Source organism: Gopherus evgoodei, chromosome 7 (assembly GCF_007399415.2).
Source record: "Gopherus evgoodei ecotype Sinaloan lineage chromosome 7, rGopEvg1_v1.p, whole genome shotgun sequence".
In the NCBI taxonomy this organism is placed as follows: domain Eukaryota; kingdom Metazoa; phylum Chordata; order Testudines; family Testudinidae; genus Gopherus; species Gopherus evgoodei.
The window spans coordinates 17,537,891-17,551,916 of NC_044328.1; the positions used below are offsets into that span (position 1 = coordinate 17,537,891).

General features: G+C 34.6%; 1 protein-coding gene across 4 annotated transcripts in view; it reads right to left on the reverse strand.

Annotated features, from left to right (window-relative positions):
- Nucleotides 1–1,254: 1,254 nt before the first annotated feature.
- Nucleotides 1,255–14,026, reverse strand: part of TIAL1 (TIA1 cytotoxic granule associated RNA binding protein like 1) — a 28,027-nt gene continuing 15,255 nt past the window's right edge. The window contains exons 5-14 of one of the 4 annotated variants that reach the window (XM_030568179.1): nt 12,964–13,051; nt 10,932–11,007; nt 8,068–8,176; nt 7,662–7,757; nt 7,473–7,557; nt 6,684–6,807; nt 5,750–5,889; nt 4,477–4,568; nt 2,516–2,585; nt 1,255–1,620 (exon numbers count right to left, since the gene is read on the reverse strand). In XM_030568179.1, coding sequence (XP_030424039.1) covers nt 2,545–2,585; nt 4,477–4,568; nt 5,750–5,889; nt 6,684–6,807; nt 7,473–7,557; nt 7,662–7,757; nt 8,068–8,176; nt 10,932–11,007; nt 12,964–13,051 — 851 coding nt within the window. In that variant the 3' untranslated portion in view covers nt 1,255–1,620; nt 2,516–2,544. Of the gene's footprint in view, nt 1,621–1,813; nt 2,586–2,959; nt 4,569–5,749; nt 5,890–6,683; nt 6,808–7,472; nt 7,558–7,661; nt 7,758–8,067; nt 8,177–10,931; nt 11,008–12,963; nt 13,052–14,026 lie in introns of those variants that run through there. The other 3 variants (XM_030568180.1, XM_030568183.1, XM_030568182.1) reach the window with 3 other exon arrangements.

Below are 14,026 nucleotides of genomic sequence, written 5' to 3' on the forward strand. Positions count from 1 at the left end.
CAGACGCATCTACAGTGGAGCAGCCACAGGGGCACTACTCGAAGAAGTAGTTAGGAATACACAAGTGTTTCCATTCTGGAGGGTCTTCTTCAGTTGCTTATTTATTTGTCAAACTTATCTTTGAGGATGAAATTTTCTACATTTGTTTTCAGGTTCTAAGTGATTTTTTTGAGAAGTCAAAGGAAAATGGTTCCATCATTTTGAGGTCTGGTGAAAACACACTTGCAATTAAAAAAAACTTCAAGTCTTCTTTTTGGAACTGATTGATTAGGTTCACCAGGAACTGAATGATGCAAAATTTGACAGGACCTAAATCTCTAGGTTTTAAATGTGACTTTCAGCAATCTGAGAATAATCTGTTTTGATTTGGCTGAGAAGGTTTAAAAAAGACATTGTGTATATGAGCACAGTTATGCAGTAAAAACAGTAACAATCTGCTAATGTTGGAAAGGTGCTGCACATGAATATAAACATTATATAAATTTGCAGTCAATTTACAATGTAATAAGCTTCCTACTGATGTCATACTAGCAGGAAACTATAATTTATATCATATGTAGACACAGGGAGATTATTTGTGAAGGTTCAAATGGCATGAAACAGAGTTTTGAAAGAACCTTGTCTAATCTACTGTAAAATAAATTACAGCAAACAGAGCCCTTGCTTGCTTCATTGGAATATACATACTGTGCAGGACAAAGCATTTCAATGCTATCCACAAAACAGTTCTACATGATAAAAGAAATTTATCACTTAACACATGAAGCACTGAAAACTCATAATGCCAGAAGATTATGTTCCCCACTGCATCTTAACTCTGCCCCTTATGTAGACACAGGACAGCCTTTTATTAGTCAATCATACTACTTTTTATGCAGGACCCAGCTTAATTCACCGCAAAAAAAGTTAGTTGATATATGAAATGAGTGAAGTGGTTTCAACACAATGATCTCATCAATCTTTCAGAATGAGCGAGGAATGGGATGGTTCTGCAGAAAAAGATAGTAACTGAAGACTATTGGAATTCATATGCTCAAGGAGGCAGGAGTTAGGTTTCATGTGCAACTTTAAACATTGTGACATTAACACATTTAACAGTGATCTGTATGAAATAAGTATTTTTAAATTATATGTATAGAAAATACCTTATATATATAAATGCATGCACATAGTTTACAAGTTCAGTCTTGTATTATTGCTAAGAATTTACAGTAAGAAGTAGAGGGATGACAGCTTAAATGACAATACAGGATAAACCATTTATAACTTTTTGCTTTTATTTAAATGTTTTCTGAAAACATTGATTACAACCTTGCCTCAAGTTCACCCATCAACTTCAGCCACGAAAACTCAATGTTGTTTGAAATCCAGAATCCTAGTTGCAAGGGGTAATGTAGTAGTTGACTTCGGCAACTGGAGAGCATGGTGGATTACAACATAGTCATTCATAAAACAGAATGGTGCAAGAGGCTCTTTGGTGCCAAAAAAAATGAAAGGTAACTGTCACTGGTGTATTCATGAATGTTACTGAGAATAAAGCAATCAAAGTATAAACTCTTCCTCATGGTATTATGGAATTATTAGTCTAAAGACACTGGAGACTCCTGTATCTTGAGTATTCTGCAAAGAAATATCAGTGTTAAAGAAAAGCTGCATTAAAAAAAACAATTAGAAGAAACTAACTGAGAAAGACAAATACACCTCTACCTCGATATAATGCTGTCCCTGGGAGCCAAAAAATTTACCGTGTTATAGGTGAAACCGTGTTATATCGAATTTGCTTTGATCCACCGGAATGCGCAGCCCCGCACCCCCGGAGCACTGCTTTACCAGGTTATATTCAAATTTGTGTTATATTGGGTGAGGTTATATCGAGGTAGCGGTGTACTGTGCCTCTCAGGAGGAAGAAAAGAGACTTCAGTTAGGGCCCTTTCCTGCAGTGGGCATATCACACTTCTAAGATCTATGTGCTGAGATCTTGCAGGATCAAGGCCTTAGTTTTCTTCCCAATTTCAATGGGGTGTTTATGTGGTGATGTACCGGCAGCATCAAATATTGAGTAAACTCATGAAAGAACATACTGCTCAAGTTACAGTACAAACTCAAAACACAAACAATTTTACCGCTTTAGCTACATTCCAACACCTAGCCTTAAGGAGAAACCCCACACTTTACACGGAAGCAAATAACAAACCTTAAAGTAACTTGCAAATTCAAATAACTCAGGATTCATTAAATTTTTTTAACTAGATCAACATTATAAAAAGTCAGACTTACTTGTGAAATTTTTAGACTACAATGTATTAGCCAATCTTCGCTTCAAGATACACATATATACAAAATTTAGCCAAATTTCTAGCTTTAGTAGAACAGCAGGTAAAGGAGAAAGAGAGATAAAGGCCCAACTTCTGCCATCACAAGCTCTTAGGGTTCCACATTGACTCCAGACACTATTGCATGCATAAGGTGTGCATCAGAGTTGCATATATGTATCTGCAGTTATAATTTAGCTCACTGTTTAGTTTCTGTTAGAACTCCTTCCTTTCAACTTGATCCAAGAGATAAGGGTTCTGTAAGTAATTTGGCTGCAAAAGGAATGAATAAACCATTCGATTCTCTGAAACAGTAAGATGTGTAGTCATTTTAACTACTTGGCTAGATTTGTAATATTAAAGTAATTTTCCATTTCAAAATCCTATTCTAACTTGAAACTAAAATATCTATGAAAGAAATAGAACAGACTAAAATATCCAGATTCTCAGACTTTCTTCTGGAATTGTAAACCCTTTAAATGCAACAATCCATTTTTAATGCAAGTTTACTTCACGGGACTACCACAGCATGTCCTATATGCTTTTTTAAAAATCAGTGCTTGTCTCAGTGTATTCAAATATACAGCTGAAACATTTGCACCCCCTAGCTGTCACAGGTAAAACACAGTACTTATAGCTAACTTACATTCATTTTCAACTTCAAATTTATTGAGGCAGTTTATATCAATGTATCCATAAAGTAATTCAGAAATAACCCAAGTTTACCATTTAAACATCTTCATGATTTATCCATTTACACACTCAGTACACAAACAACCCAGCCTCTGTACAGGTTCATCACATGCAAACCACCCATAAAGACAAAAACTTTAGTTAAAAATAAGTCACAACTCAGTGTACTGTTTCAACTGCATCTCCATTTACCAAATGGCACATTGAATATTCTGTAAAATAAGATGTTTTTAACAATCTTGTTAAAAAATTCTTGGGCAAAATATTTCTAGACTTAAAAAACATCCCAAGATTTTTCAAAACACTCAAGATACTATACAACTTATAACAACCTTGAAATAGGTTTACAAGGTTGTTAACAAAGGTATTTACATACCCAATAATGTAAAGCAAAAAATTCAGATTTCTAATGACAAAAATGTGATGCATTAAAGATTTATGAAATTAAAATTAAGGCTCTTTGTATAGTAATTTATGTAACTTTACATAATAGCCAACTTTGGAAATGTCAGTCTTGCACATTCTTGTCAGTCTACTGCATTTAAAGCAGTAGAGTATATTAAGTATTACTTTGAATAATTACAAGCTACTTCTATGTTTGAGCATGCTTTTGAAACATTGTAGTTATTAAATATTTACAATGTGTAGCCTTCAAACTTTATGTAAAAAGCACAAGTATGACTGCCTGACTAATACAAACACCATACTTGCAAAAACATTTTTGCTTCTCAAAATTAAATGCAATTACTATAGTTTTAAAAAGCAAACCAGTGATTTGAAAAGTTTTAGTATGTGCCTGAATGTGGACAGCAAAATTTGCTCAAATAACTCAGACAGTAGTGTTTTTCAGCTTAGATTGAAAGTTTATTTTGTATCAGACTTCAGCTTCTTTAAGCACATAGAAAAATTAAATATTTAAAAAAATATTTCCAAGAGCATGTATGTTTTCTGAATGATGCCCTCATATTTGTTGAAAAACCACTACTGTCTTACAGGGTGTAATGATTGGTCCACAGTTAAATTTCAGGATTTGTGTTTAACTGAAAACAACTTACTGTATTTCAAAAGTCATTTCTCTTAAAAAGCACAGGGATGTAAAACACTGAAGACAGAACAAAAAAATGGAATGGTAATCTAAGGTTCAAATTCATTAGCCATTTATCCTACTATATCAAAATTTGTAGTCAGAATTGTCTTTATTGACTTTATTTTAGCTTTTGTACACAAAGAAAAAAATGTTCATATCCATCATGAACAAAAACTTAAAAAGGCAGAACTAGAAGACATGTGTGTTCTTCACCAAAGCAAAGCTGTGCTAAAGGTTCCAAACATTTCCATTTTTAAAATAAATATTTTCTTCTTCCGGTGTCTACATTCCAGTCTTCAGAGTATCACTGGAAACTGAAGCCTATCATGAAATACACACATTTAAATAGAGTCCCAGCTCACTGTGTTTGGTAACTTGCCATACCATATCCAGCTTGATTAGGTATTACAGGAGCAGCTTGTCCCTGGGCAGGCTGAGCACCAAATCCACCCATCCAGGCAGCAGATGGAGATTGGCTTTAAAAACAAACAAAAAAAGGCAAGCCAATCAAGTTATTTACAAAGAGATGCAAAATCTGATATTGCTTCTGTTACCTTCTACTCCTGCCAAGGTCAAAAGCTTCCCAGCTTCTCACAAATATAATGCACATATAGGAAGATTTTAGGTTCTTCTCCTAAAACATGCCGCCTTCTGGAAAAAACCACAAGCCAAGAAACCTACATACTAGCTGCACGGGCTAGCAATCTCCAAAGCAGAAAGGTATTGTTCAAATACATAAAAGGGAATTATTAAGGAAATCAATTTTAAATGCCCCCATTTAAGTTAAACAAAAAACAGACAGAATTTGGTTTCCCTCAGATGGAGAAGAAACATTCCATTTGTTTCAAGAGCTCTCCAGACCCTATACAGTTTTCTTATCTACAGGAGCTGATGACTTGGCAACTTGGTAGCATTTGGAGCAACTTAATTTTATAAACTCAGCAATATGTATTGCACCTTTTCCATTAATATTCAAATGCAAGAAAGCCTTTAATACTAAAATTAAATCTAAGTTAATCAAGTTAAACAGATTTTATGTAGTACTTAAATATAAATTCTTGCTGTAGCCATAGCCAAGTTTCTCTGGCTTTATTTCAAATGGAAATATAAATGCAACATAATCAGTCTGAAGCCACTTAATTGAAGAAACACACTTGGGAACAGACAAACAACATCAACTTCTCAGCTGATTTTACAGCAAGAGTTAACATTATTCCAAGAGCTGTGCAAACTTCTATCAACATCACTAATGTATAAAAAAGGAAAACATAATGGAGACACCTCTGGGTGGGAGAGGGGGAACATGCTGACAAGTCAGCAGTGAAAAATATTACTGTGAAATCATCAGGAGAATATTATACAATTAAGACAATGTTTTTAAAAAAACTGCTCTGGACATATATTTTAAATACTCTTAAGAGCAGATGAATGATCAGTTAGGTGGATCATACCCTTCAGAGTTAGTATGCCACTTAGGTAAATGAAATTCAACAGACTTAAGCTTTCTAGTGCAGAGGGTTTGGCCAGAAAGGCTTGAAGACAAGAGCACTCCTGATACCAAATTAATCTGAAGTGAGGCTCACTGGAGAGTTTTAACATTCCTGGAGAACTGCAACACACCTTTTTTAAAATATTTGAAACAAATATAAACACTTACTCTACTCCAAATCCCTGTTGATTCCACGCTTGACCATACATTCCATAAGGTGGTACTTGCCATCCGTTGGCCATATATTGCCCATACTGCTGTGGATTTCCATAGACTTGACTCCATTGCCCCCACTGACTGTAGTCAACCTAGCCCAAAAAAAAAAAGTTCATAGTACAACTCTTAGGCCTGGTCTACACTGGGGTTGGGAGGATGGGTGTTTGTGTGTCGATGTAAGATACGCAACTTCAGCTATAGGAATAGTGTAGCTGAAGTCGACGTATCTTATTTCGACTTACCTCCCGTCCTCACAGCACGGGATCGACAGCCATGGCTCCCCCGTTGACTCCGCTTTTCGCCCTGGTGGAGTTCCGGAGTCGATGGGAGCACATTCAGGGATCGATTTATCACGTCCAGATGAGACGTGAGATATCGATCCCCAACAGATCGATCGCTACCCATCAATCCGGCGTGTAGTGTGGATGTACCCTTACAGAGGTATTAAATTTAAGGTTTCTGGCAAGGGCAAAACCTTAATCTATGGAGTTATGATACTGCTGGAGTTACAATTCTTTGCTTTAATTATTGAAAACAGAACTGCCTTTGCAATAAGGAATTTAAGGTTTCATTACCACCATAGAATAATTGATTGGGGATGGAGCTAGTCTTCAGTAGCTCAATTAGCTAGAATTCAGATATTTCCCAAAGCTGCTTCCCATCTTGAATCATACAAGAAATTGTTCCTACAAAGCCGCAAGCCCAACCTGGTAGTGAACTGCAATGTGTAGTACCAAAAAGACCACACCATGCAATTTCACTAAATGTCTTACATTATTATTAAATTAGTAATTATCAATGGGGAGAAATAACGATCTTACACGTAACACAGCTGGCTTATGCAAAACACACACGTTACTAAAACCAGATTTTAAATTTAAATTACCTGTTGAAAGTTTTTAGTCATATCAGGGGATTCTTTACCCCAATAGCATTTAACAACATGTCCTTCAATTGTAGTTCCATTGACTGAAACAATAGCATGTGCTGCACTTTCATGGGTTGAAAACCTAGAGATAAGATAGAAAAGAAATTAATATTATGTTTTACTATAATTGATAGTGCTATTACTTTAAAGAACTGTGACTGCATGCATGCATCAGAAGTAGAACTGGGTGAAAAATTGTTGACTGACTCTCCTCCCCTTCTTCCCTCCAAATACAGATTTGGTTCAGTAGAAACATCTGTGAACGTGTGTTGAATTTGTCAAGATAGTTTAAAACAAAAAAATCCAAAAAAACTTTGTTTAGAAATGTACTTCAATTTCATTTTTAATAACTCAAAATCTAAACAAGTTTTGAGGTTTTATTTATTTTTTTTCCACTTTTCAGTTTGCTGAAAGTTTAAAATGTTGTGTTTTGGGTTGACACCACCTTACCCACAATGACCAGCAAATCAAAAATCAATCAATAAGAAAGATATTCAGACAACTCTAATCACAAGAAATGCAAAAATCTTACACCAAATTTTGGCTGCCTTTGTAGGCCTTTATTTTCTGAGGAGCAAATGCCCATGACCTTTAAAGCTTCAATTTCTCCTACAAATATATATCAATTTTTTTGCATACTGCGAGAGCTTTTAATTTAACAGCACTGCTAATTCAAGTACATGTTACAGAACAATACATGAAATACTAATATATTAAACAATCGTAGATTTAGTTTAATGGCCTTACCTGACAAATGAGTACCCTTTTTCTGGAAAAACTCTTATTTCCATAATCTGTCCAAATGGTGAAAACGTCTGCCTCATAAGTTGATCTATAACAGATGACATTTTCAACCAATTCATTAGCAACCTTGGGGGCTGAAAACGCATTAATTGTTTAACACGTCTCCCGTACCCCCAATAAAAGTGCTCATACCTGTTAGTCCAGAGGCAATTCCTCCACAGTAAACAGTACAATTTTTTGGACTTGACTGATTTACTACATCTTCAAATCTCAGTTGTTTCGTGCTATCTGCACATAGAAAGGGTCATTTTAAAACATTAAAACAGGATTTGGTTTCCAATAATTTTTATATAATTATAAAATTATACAGTTGACAAATCTGCTCAATATTTTAAGACAAATCAACAGGAAAAATAAGAATGATAATGATTTAATATACTAGGCCTTTTATTCCTGAATATGTGGGAGTCAAACACATACTGAATTATTAGTTAAGTAAATTTGATGGCTTAAGGGTATTGCTAACTGAACATTGTCATGTCCAGCATAACAGTACATGTGCTGGAGAGCTAATACAAGGTTAATACAAGCATCTTACTTTCTTGTGTACTTTTAGGAGCAGGTGGTTTTCGTGTTGCCCAGTTAGTTCTGATTTGACGGCCGCCCAACCACTGGCCTCCCATGTGCACAATTGCATTTTCTGCATCCTGAAGGACATCAAAATTAAGACTCATTCAATGTTCATGGACAAGGAAAGAAGATAGGTAAGCCTACTATTTTTGAGAATGCACTCGTTTGTCATTGGGATTAATTTACATATAGCAGCAATACCAGTTACTAATAAAGTTACTGCAGTTTTCAAGGCTTCGGGCATTTAATATATTAAAGCAGCTACATTATAAAATTTTGCAGTAACATCAAAATCCAGTAATGAAAAAATTACTTCACTAGTGAACTGCTATTTCCAATGCACAGAATACACAACAGAAGACAAGGGAAGCCATGTATATAGCAAGGATATTATACCTAGACAAGCAAACAGAAACAAAGCCTATAATTGAATACCCAGTGGTCTCCCGATCAACGTTATAAAAAGGTCACGTCTACCAAAAGCAACCTTAACTAAAATAAATTAACCCAAAATGTAAGAGTTTAGTTTACAAAGCTCAAATAATACTATAATTAGCCTCTTACCAACAACTATATGGGGAACGCAGTATGCAAAAAAGCATTTAACAAACAGATGGAAAGTAACAAGGATCTATTATACTTGGATATAGAAAAACTTTCATAAACAATTATGAATTTCGTTGATCTTATTCCTTTATCTAGAATATTCATAATGAATACGCTCCTGACCCACAGATTTCCAGTGTGACAAATTATGTATCAAGAAGGAATTCTTGCAAAAAGGGTATTGCATCTTCGTGTTCAAAACCATTATCAACTTGGTTGCATAGTGGTTAAATTTTGGTAGTAAATGGTGATATAAGAGGAAATACTACATTCTGGGAAGGCGGAACTGTATGCAAGAGGAATTTGCAAAGCTAAGATTGGCCCTACCTTCTCTACCACCCAACCTAACAACCTCATGTCATCCATTTTTCCCTGATACAGCCTCCTGTTTGCCCCTTCGTGGTATTCAACTTACATTACCTCTGAACACAATCCAACATTTACAGAGCCATAAGAGCAAACATCATCATACAAACATGGAAAATAAACACAGCCAACAGTATGAACAGCTTAATTCAGACGTAATTCACAAGTGCACCCCTAAATACAGATACTTTGAAGGAGGAGAGACAGTCATACAGGGCACGGTTTAGAAGACTGTTTCAAGTCATGGGGGCTAGGACAGGTTCCATCTCCCTGAACTGCAAGGTGCAAAGCTGAGAATACGTGGATGGAAATTCGGAGGAACTTAAAGACAAAAGCAGGAACAGAAGCAGATGAGATATAACAGTGATCCTGGTCCCACAGTGTGCTGAGCACTTTCAGGACTGAACAGCACAAAGCACTCAGAACTTTGTAGGTTTGGCTCTATGTGTTTCATGTTTTTGGAAGAAAATAAGACTCAAATATGACAGAGAAAGGGAGGGATACCAGATAAAAAGAGACAGGCACATGCAGGAAGTAATTTTTAAAACACTAATTTCCACTTAAAATAAGCAGCAGGTGATCTACATAGACTACTACTCAAGAAAGTAACAAACCCAGCCTTTTTTTGGTATTCTTATCAGTTAGAGTTTTGTTGTTGTTTTTTAATTAAAGTATCTGGTACAAAATTATGTGCTCCTATTTGACACTAAGAAAATACTAAGTTCCAAACTGAACTGTGTTTTCAGTGGTACGCTGTTAAAAAAGGAACAATCATGTAATTTAGGCTCTATATAAATATAAATAGTCTCAGCATTTTTCTGCAGGGCTGGAAATTGAAACAGTCTTATGATAATGCAAGAGAACCAGAAAATAAAAAAAAATAAAAAAAATCTACCTTTGCTGTCTGTATTAAGGAACGCCAATTAGACAAAGCATAATGGTAAAATGTAAACGAGAGTTTCAGTGTTTTCAATTTTAATAAACCAAGATTTATTATGATGTTCATCATGGAATGTCCTTTTAACGATGAAATCACTGAACTTCATTCAACATTACAAAAATGAAAAAACTATGTGAAATACTTCCAGCAACAAAGCACTAGATGTATGTTTGTTATAATCCCAAGATCCTGAAATATTTGTACATTTGTCTTTTTCAATACACAAAACAGGCTTAGGAAGGCAATATGGAGGAGTCATGTAAACAATCCGTCAAGTACTTTTGTATAAAAATAGCTCTGTTTCTCACAGCTACCTTGTGTGGGCAATTCATTTCACAATATGTTCTCAGATAGTCTAGTTAGCATATGGCATAACTTAAAATTACTCTTTATAAAAAGCACTTTGTTGTCATAAATAGTGAGGATGTACCATTAACTATGGACACTATTTATTTAACATAATTCTAAAAAAAATAAGATTTTTAGCTATCCTATTAAAGGGATAGTCAATGTAAGTCACTTCTGTCTGAAATATTTTTACCCATTACTACTATATTTAAGATTACTGTGGGGGAGGGGAAGGAATCTCTTCACTTTTACCTTTTCTTTGACAGTACTTTGTTTATAGTCAATTTCAATATTTTCCTCTAAATGATCAATTCATTTCCCTTGGGAAAGGGATCCTTAGTAAAGGTATCACAGCAAAAGAGGCAGGGAAAAAACTTTTTTAAAAAAAAATAGGGGGGAAAAAATCTGTAAAATTATAAAAATTGGTGGGATGACTCTGGCAGGATTAGTATTTGAAACTTTCGACTTCCCCTGCCCCGCCCCCAAATATAGATGACTTCAAGTCTCTTTAATCACTGCTTTGCATAAATACTAATCTGTATAAAGATTATTCCTGCAGCGTAGTTACTCACCAGTTTATTATAAAATGATACAAAACCATAGCCTTTTGATTTTCCAGTTGCCATATCTTTAACTACCCGTGCATCCCTGTGAAAAGAAGCACAGCTGTATGAGGGAATTATTATTAATCTTCAAAATAAAAACTAAAAGGAACCACACACACTGTATTGTGAGCATATTTGTTTTTCTTTTTTTTATAAATTCAGTTAGCCCTAAAACTATAGCCATTCCTAAACTCTCCCTATTGCTTCTTTACCTGTTAGAAAAAAGCAGTAGGACAAAAAAATAACATGTAATAAACATGCAACCTATCCACATAACCTCTTCTGGCTAAAACTAAAATGCTCAAATTCGAAGTTTAAAAAGGAACAAAGTTTCCTTTTCTAAAATTCTATTAGCTAAGATCCTCTAAGGTTTACTGTTCTATAAATTACTGTAACAGTTCTATCTACTTTACCATGCATTTTCTAAATAGTTAAATGTCTCCTGCCTAGTGATACAAAATATATGAAATATTAAAAAATTGGAAAAGAGGAAAAAAAATAGGAATTAAAAGGCATACATGGCCTGGTTAACAGATTTCTTTATTTTTCTTGGTCAATTCTCTACCATCATTTTGGAGTTTGGGCAGCTGTAAATTTTGAAAAATTGACATTTTCAGAAATTTAAGAAAGGATAATAAAACTAACAACAATGCTAAGCACACCAGTACGAAAACAACAAATTTACACAGAAATTTTTAGTGAGTAAGTTAAAATGATTGGAAATATAGAACTGCACTGAATATAGAATGTTAAAATGTAAATACTAAAATATGTATATATAAATAATGTATAATAAGAATAAATAGAAATGAGAAAAAATCTACAACTGAGTTCCAGTGTGCACAGTTCCTTGCAGTTAGCCTTCAAGATCCTGTCCATTCTTATGAGCAATTCTGCAAAATAACCAGAATGCTATTACTTTTAATTGTGACTTGGACTTTAGAAAAACTGCAGGTCTCAGGTATAAATATAGACTGAGAAACAGAAACCTGTATTTTTTTATATTGATTTTTAAACAGTACTACTTACCACATTTAGAGATAAAAAGCAAAGTACACAACAAAATAGCAGAAGATAAGAAATAAGGTTTATGGTTCATTTAAAAGTGTACAGAGCAAGAAAAATGAGAATTTTTGTTCTTAGCAGAAATATAGTCCTGTAAAGTAGCACAAAAAGTTCAAGTGTAACTTTTTTTTTTAAAGGATTTAAAAAGAAAGTTATATGAGATCAATGTACTTTTTTGAAGCCACTACCTTATTCAAAGACACATACATGCTTTAGCACTTCAAGAATTCTTGTAATGTTTAACATGTTCAATTAAAACACAATAGCTGTTTTGAAATCTAACCTCTAAAATGTAGTATAGATAGGTATTTATCCCTCAACTGGCAGAAGTGTGCACAAATATAAACACAGCATTTTTTCATTGAAATACAGCACTTTTAACTTAACCCCCCTTCTATTAATTGAAAAGTTATTTCATACTTCAGGAAAAAAAACTTACATTATACAAGATATGTTCACAACTTCGCTAAGTTTTACAACTAGCTACACTTAATGCATCACAAAATTACACCTTGATATTTACCTGCTTTCCTATACTGCCTATAGGCAAGTCTGATGGAATACACCCACTTGTAATTTTTGAAATCACTATTCTGCACGCAAACACTAGGCAAAAAAATTAGTCACACTAACAAAAGCTGTTGATTTGTAATTTTTCTGGTTATTCAATTAAAAACCGGAATGACCTTTATATGTAAATTAGGTTAAAAGCATACTGCTTTCAACAAGATTGGAGAACAGAATTCATTAAATGTATTTATAAACATGTGATGCACAACCTGAAATGCAGACATCTCACCATCCACCCCAATATAATGAAAATCTTATCACACAAATCTGCAAAAAGATGAAGAAATACCATTTCAGACAAAAAACAAACTTATGCTAGAGTTTTCCCTGAACTGATGTTTGCAATATTGATTATGATACTTACGATATTTTACCAAAAGGAGCAAATGCTGACTTGATGTCTTCTGTTGTTATTTCTGGACTTAAATCCCCAACAAACACATGGAAGTGATCTGCAAATAAAGCATTATCTAATCAAATATTTAACTGCTATCTAGCAATTTAACTCCTTGCATACTTCTGAAAAAGTGAGTTTGAGCAAAGAACTGGGATCCAGGAACTCCCAAGAAATTTAATTCAAGGATTCCATCAGGCATTCAACAGCAATTTAACTTCTCCACCTGAGATTTTTAAAAAGGCTCCAGAGGTGATCCTGTCAATTACCAGCCAGTAAATCTAACTGCACTACCAGGCAAACTGGTAGAAACTATAGCAAAGAACAGAATTATGAGAGAGACTGATGAACATGATTTGTTGGAAAAAAGTCAACATGCCTTTTGTAAAGAGAAATCGTGTCTCACCAATCTATTAGAATTCTTTGAGGGTGTCAAACATGTGGACAAGGGGGATCCGGTGCATATAGTGTACTTGGACTTTCATAGAGCCTTTGACAAGTTCCCTCACCAAAGGCTCTTAAGCAAAGTAAGGAGTCATAGGATAAGAGCTAAAGGTCCTCGCTTGGATCAGTCACTGGTTGAAACACAGGAAACAAAGGGTAGGAATAAAAGTTCAGTTTTTACAGTGAAGAGAGGTAAACAGCAGGGTCTCCCAAGAATTTGTACTGGGACTAGAGCTGTTTTCAACATATTCATAAATGATCTGGAAAAGGGTGTAAACAGTGAGGTAGCAAAGTTTGCAGATGATACAAAATTACTCACGATAATTAAGCCCAAAGCTAACTGTGAAGAGCTAAAAGGGATCTCGCAAAACTGGGTGACTGGGCAACAAAATCGCAGATGCAATTCAATGTTGATAAATGCAAAGTTATGCACATTGGAAAACATAATCCCACATATAAATACAAAATGACAGGGACTAAATTAGCTATTACAACTCCAGAAAGAGATCTTGGAGTAATTGTAGTTCTCTGAAAATGTGCTCAATATGCAGCAGCAGTCAAGACAGCTAACAGGATGTTAAGCACCATT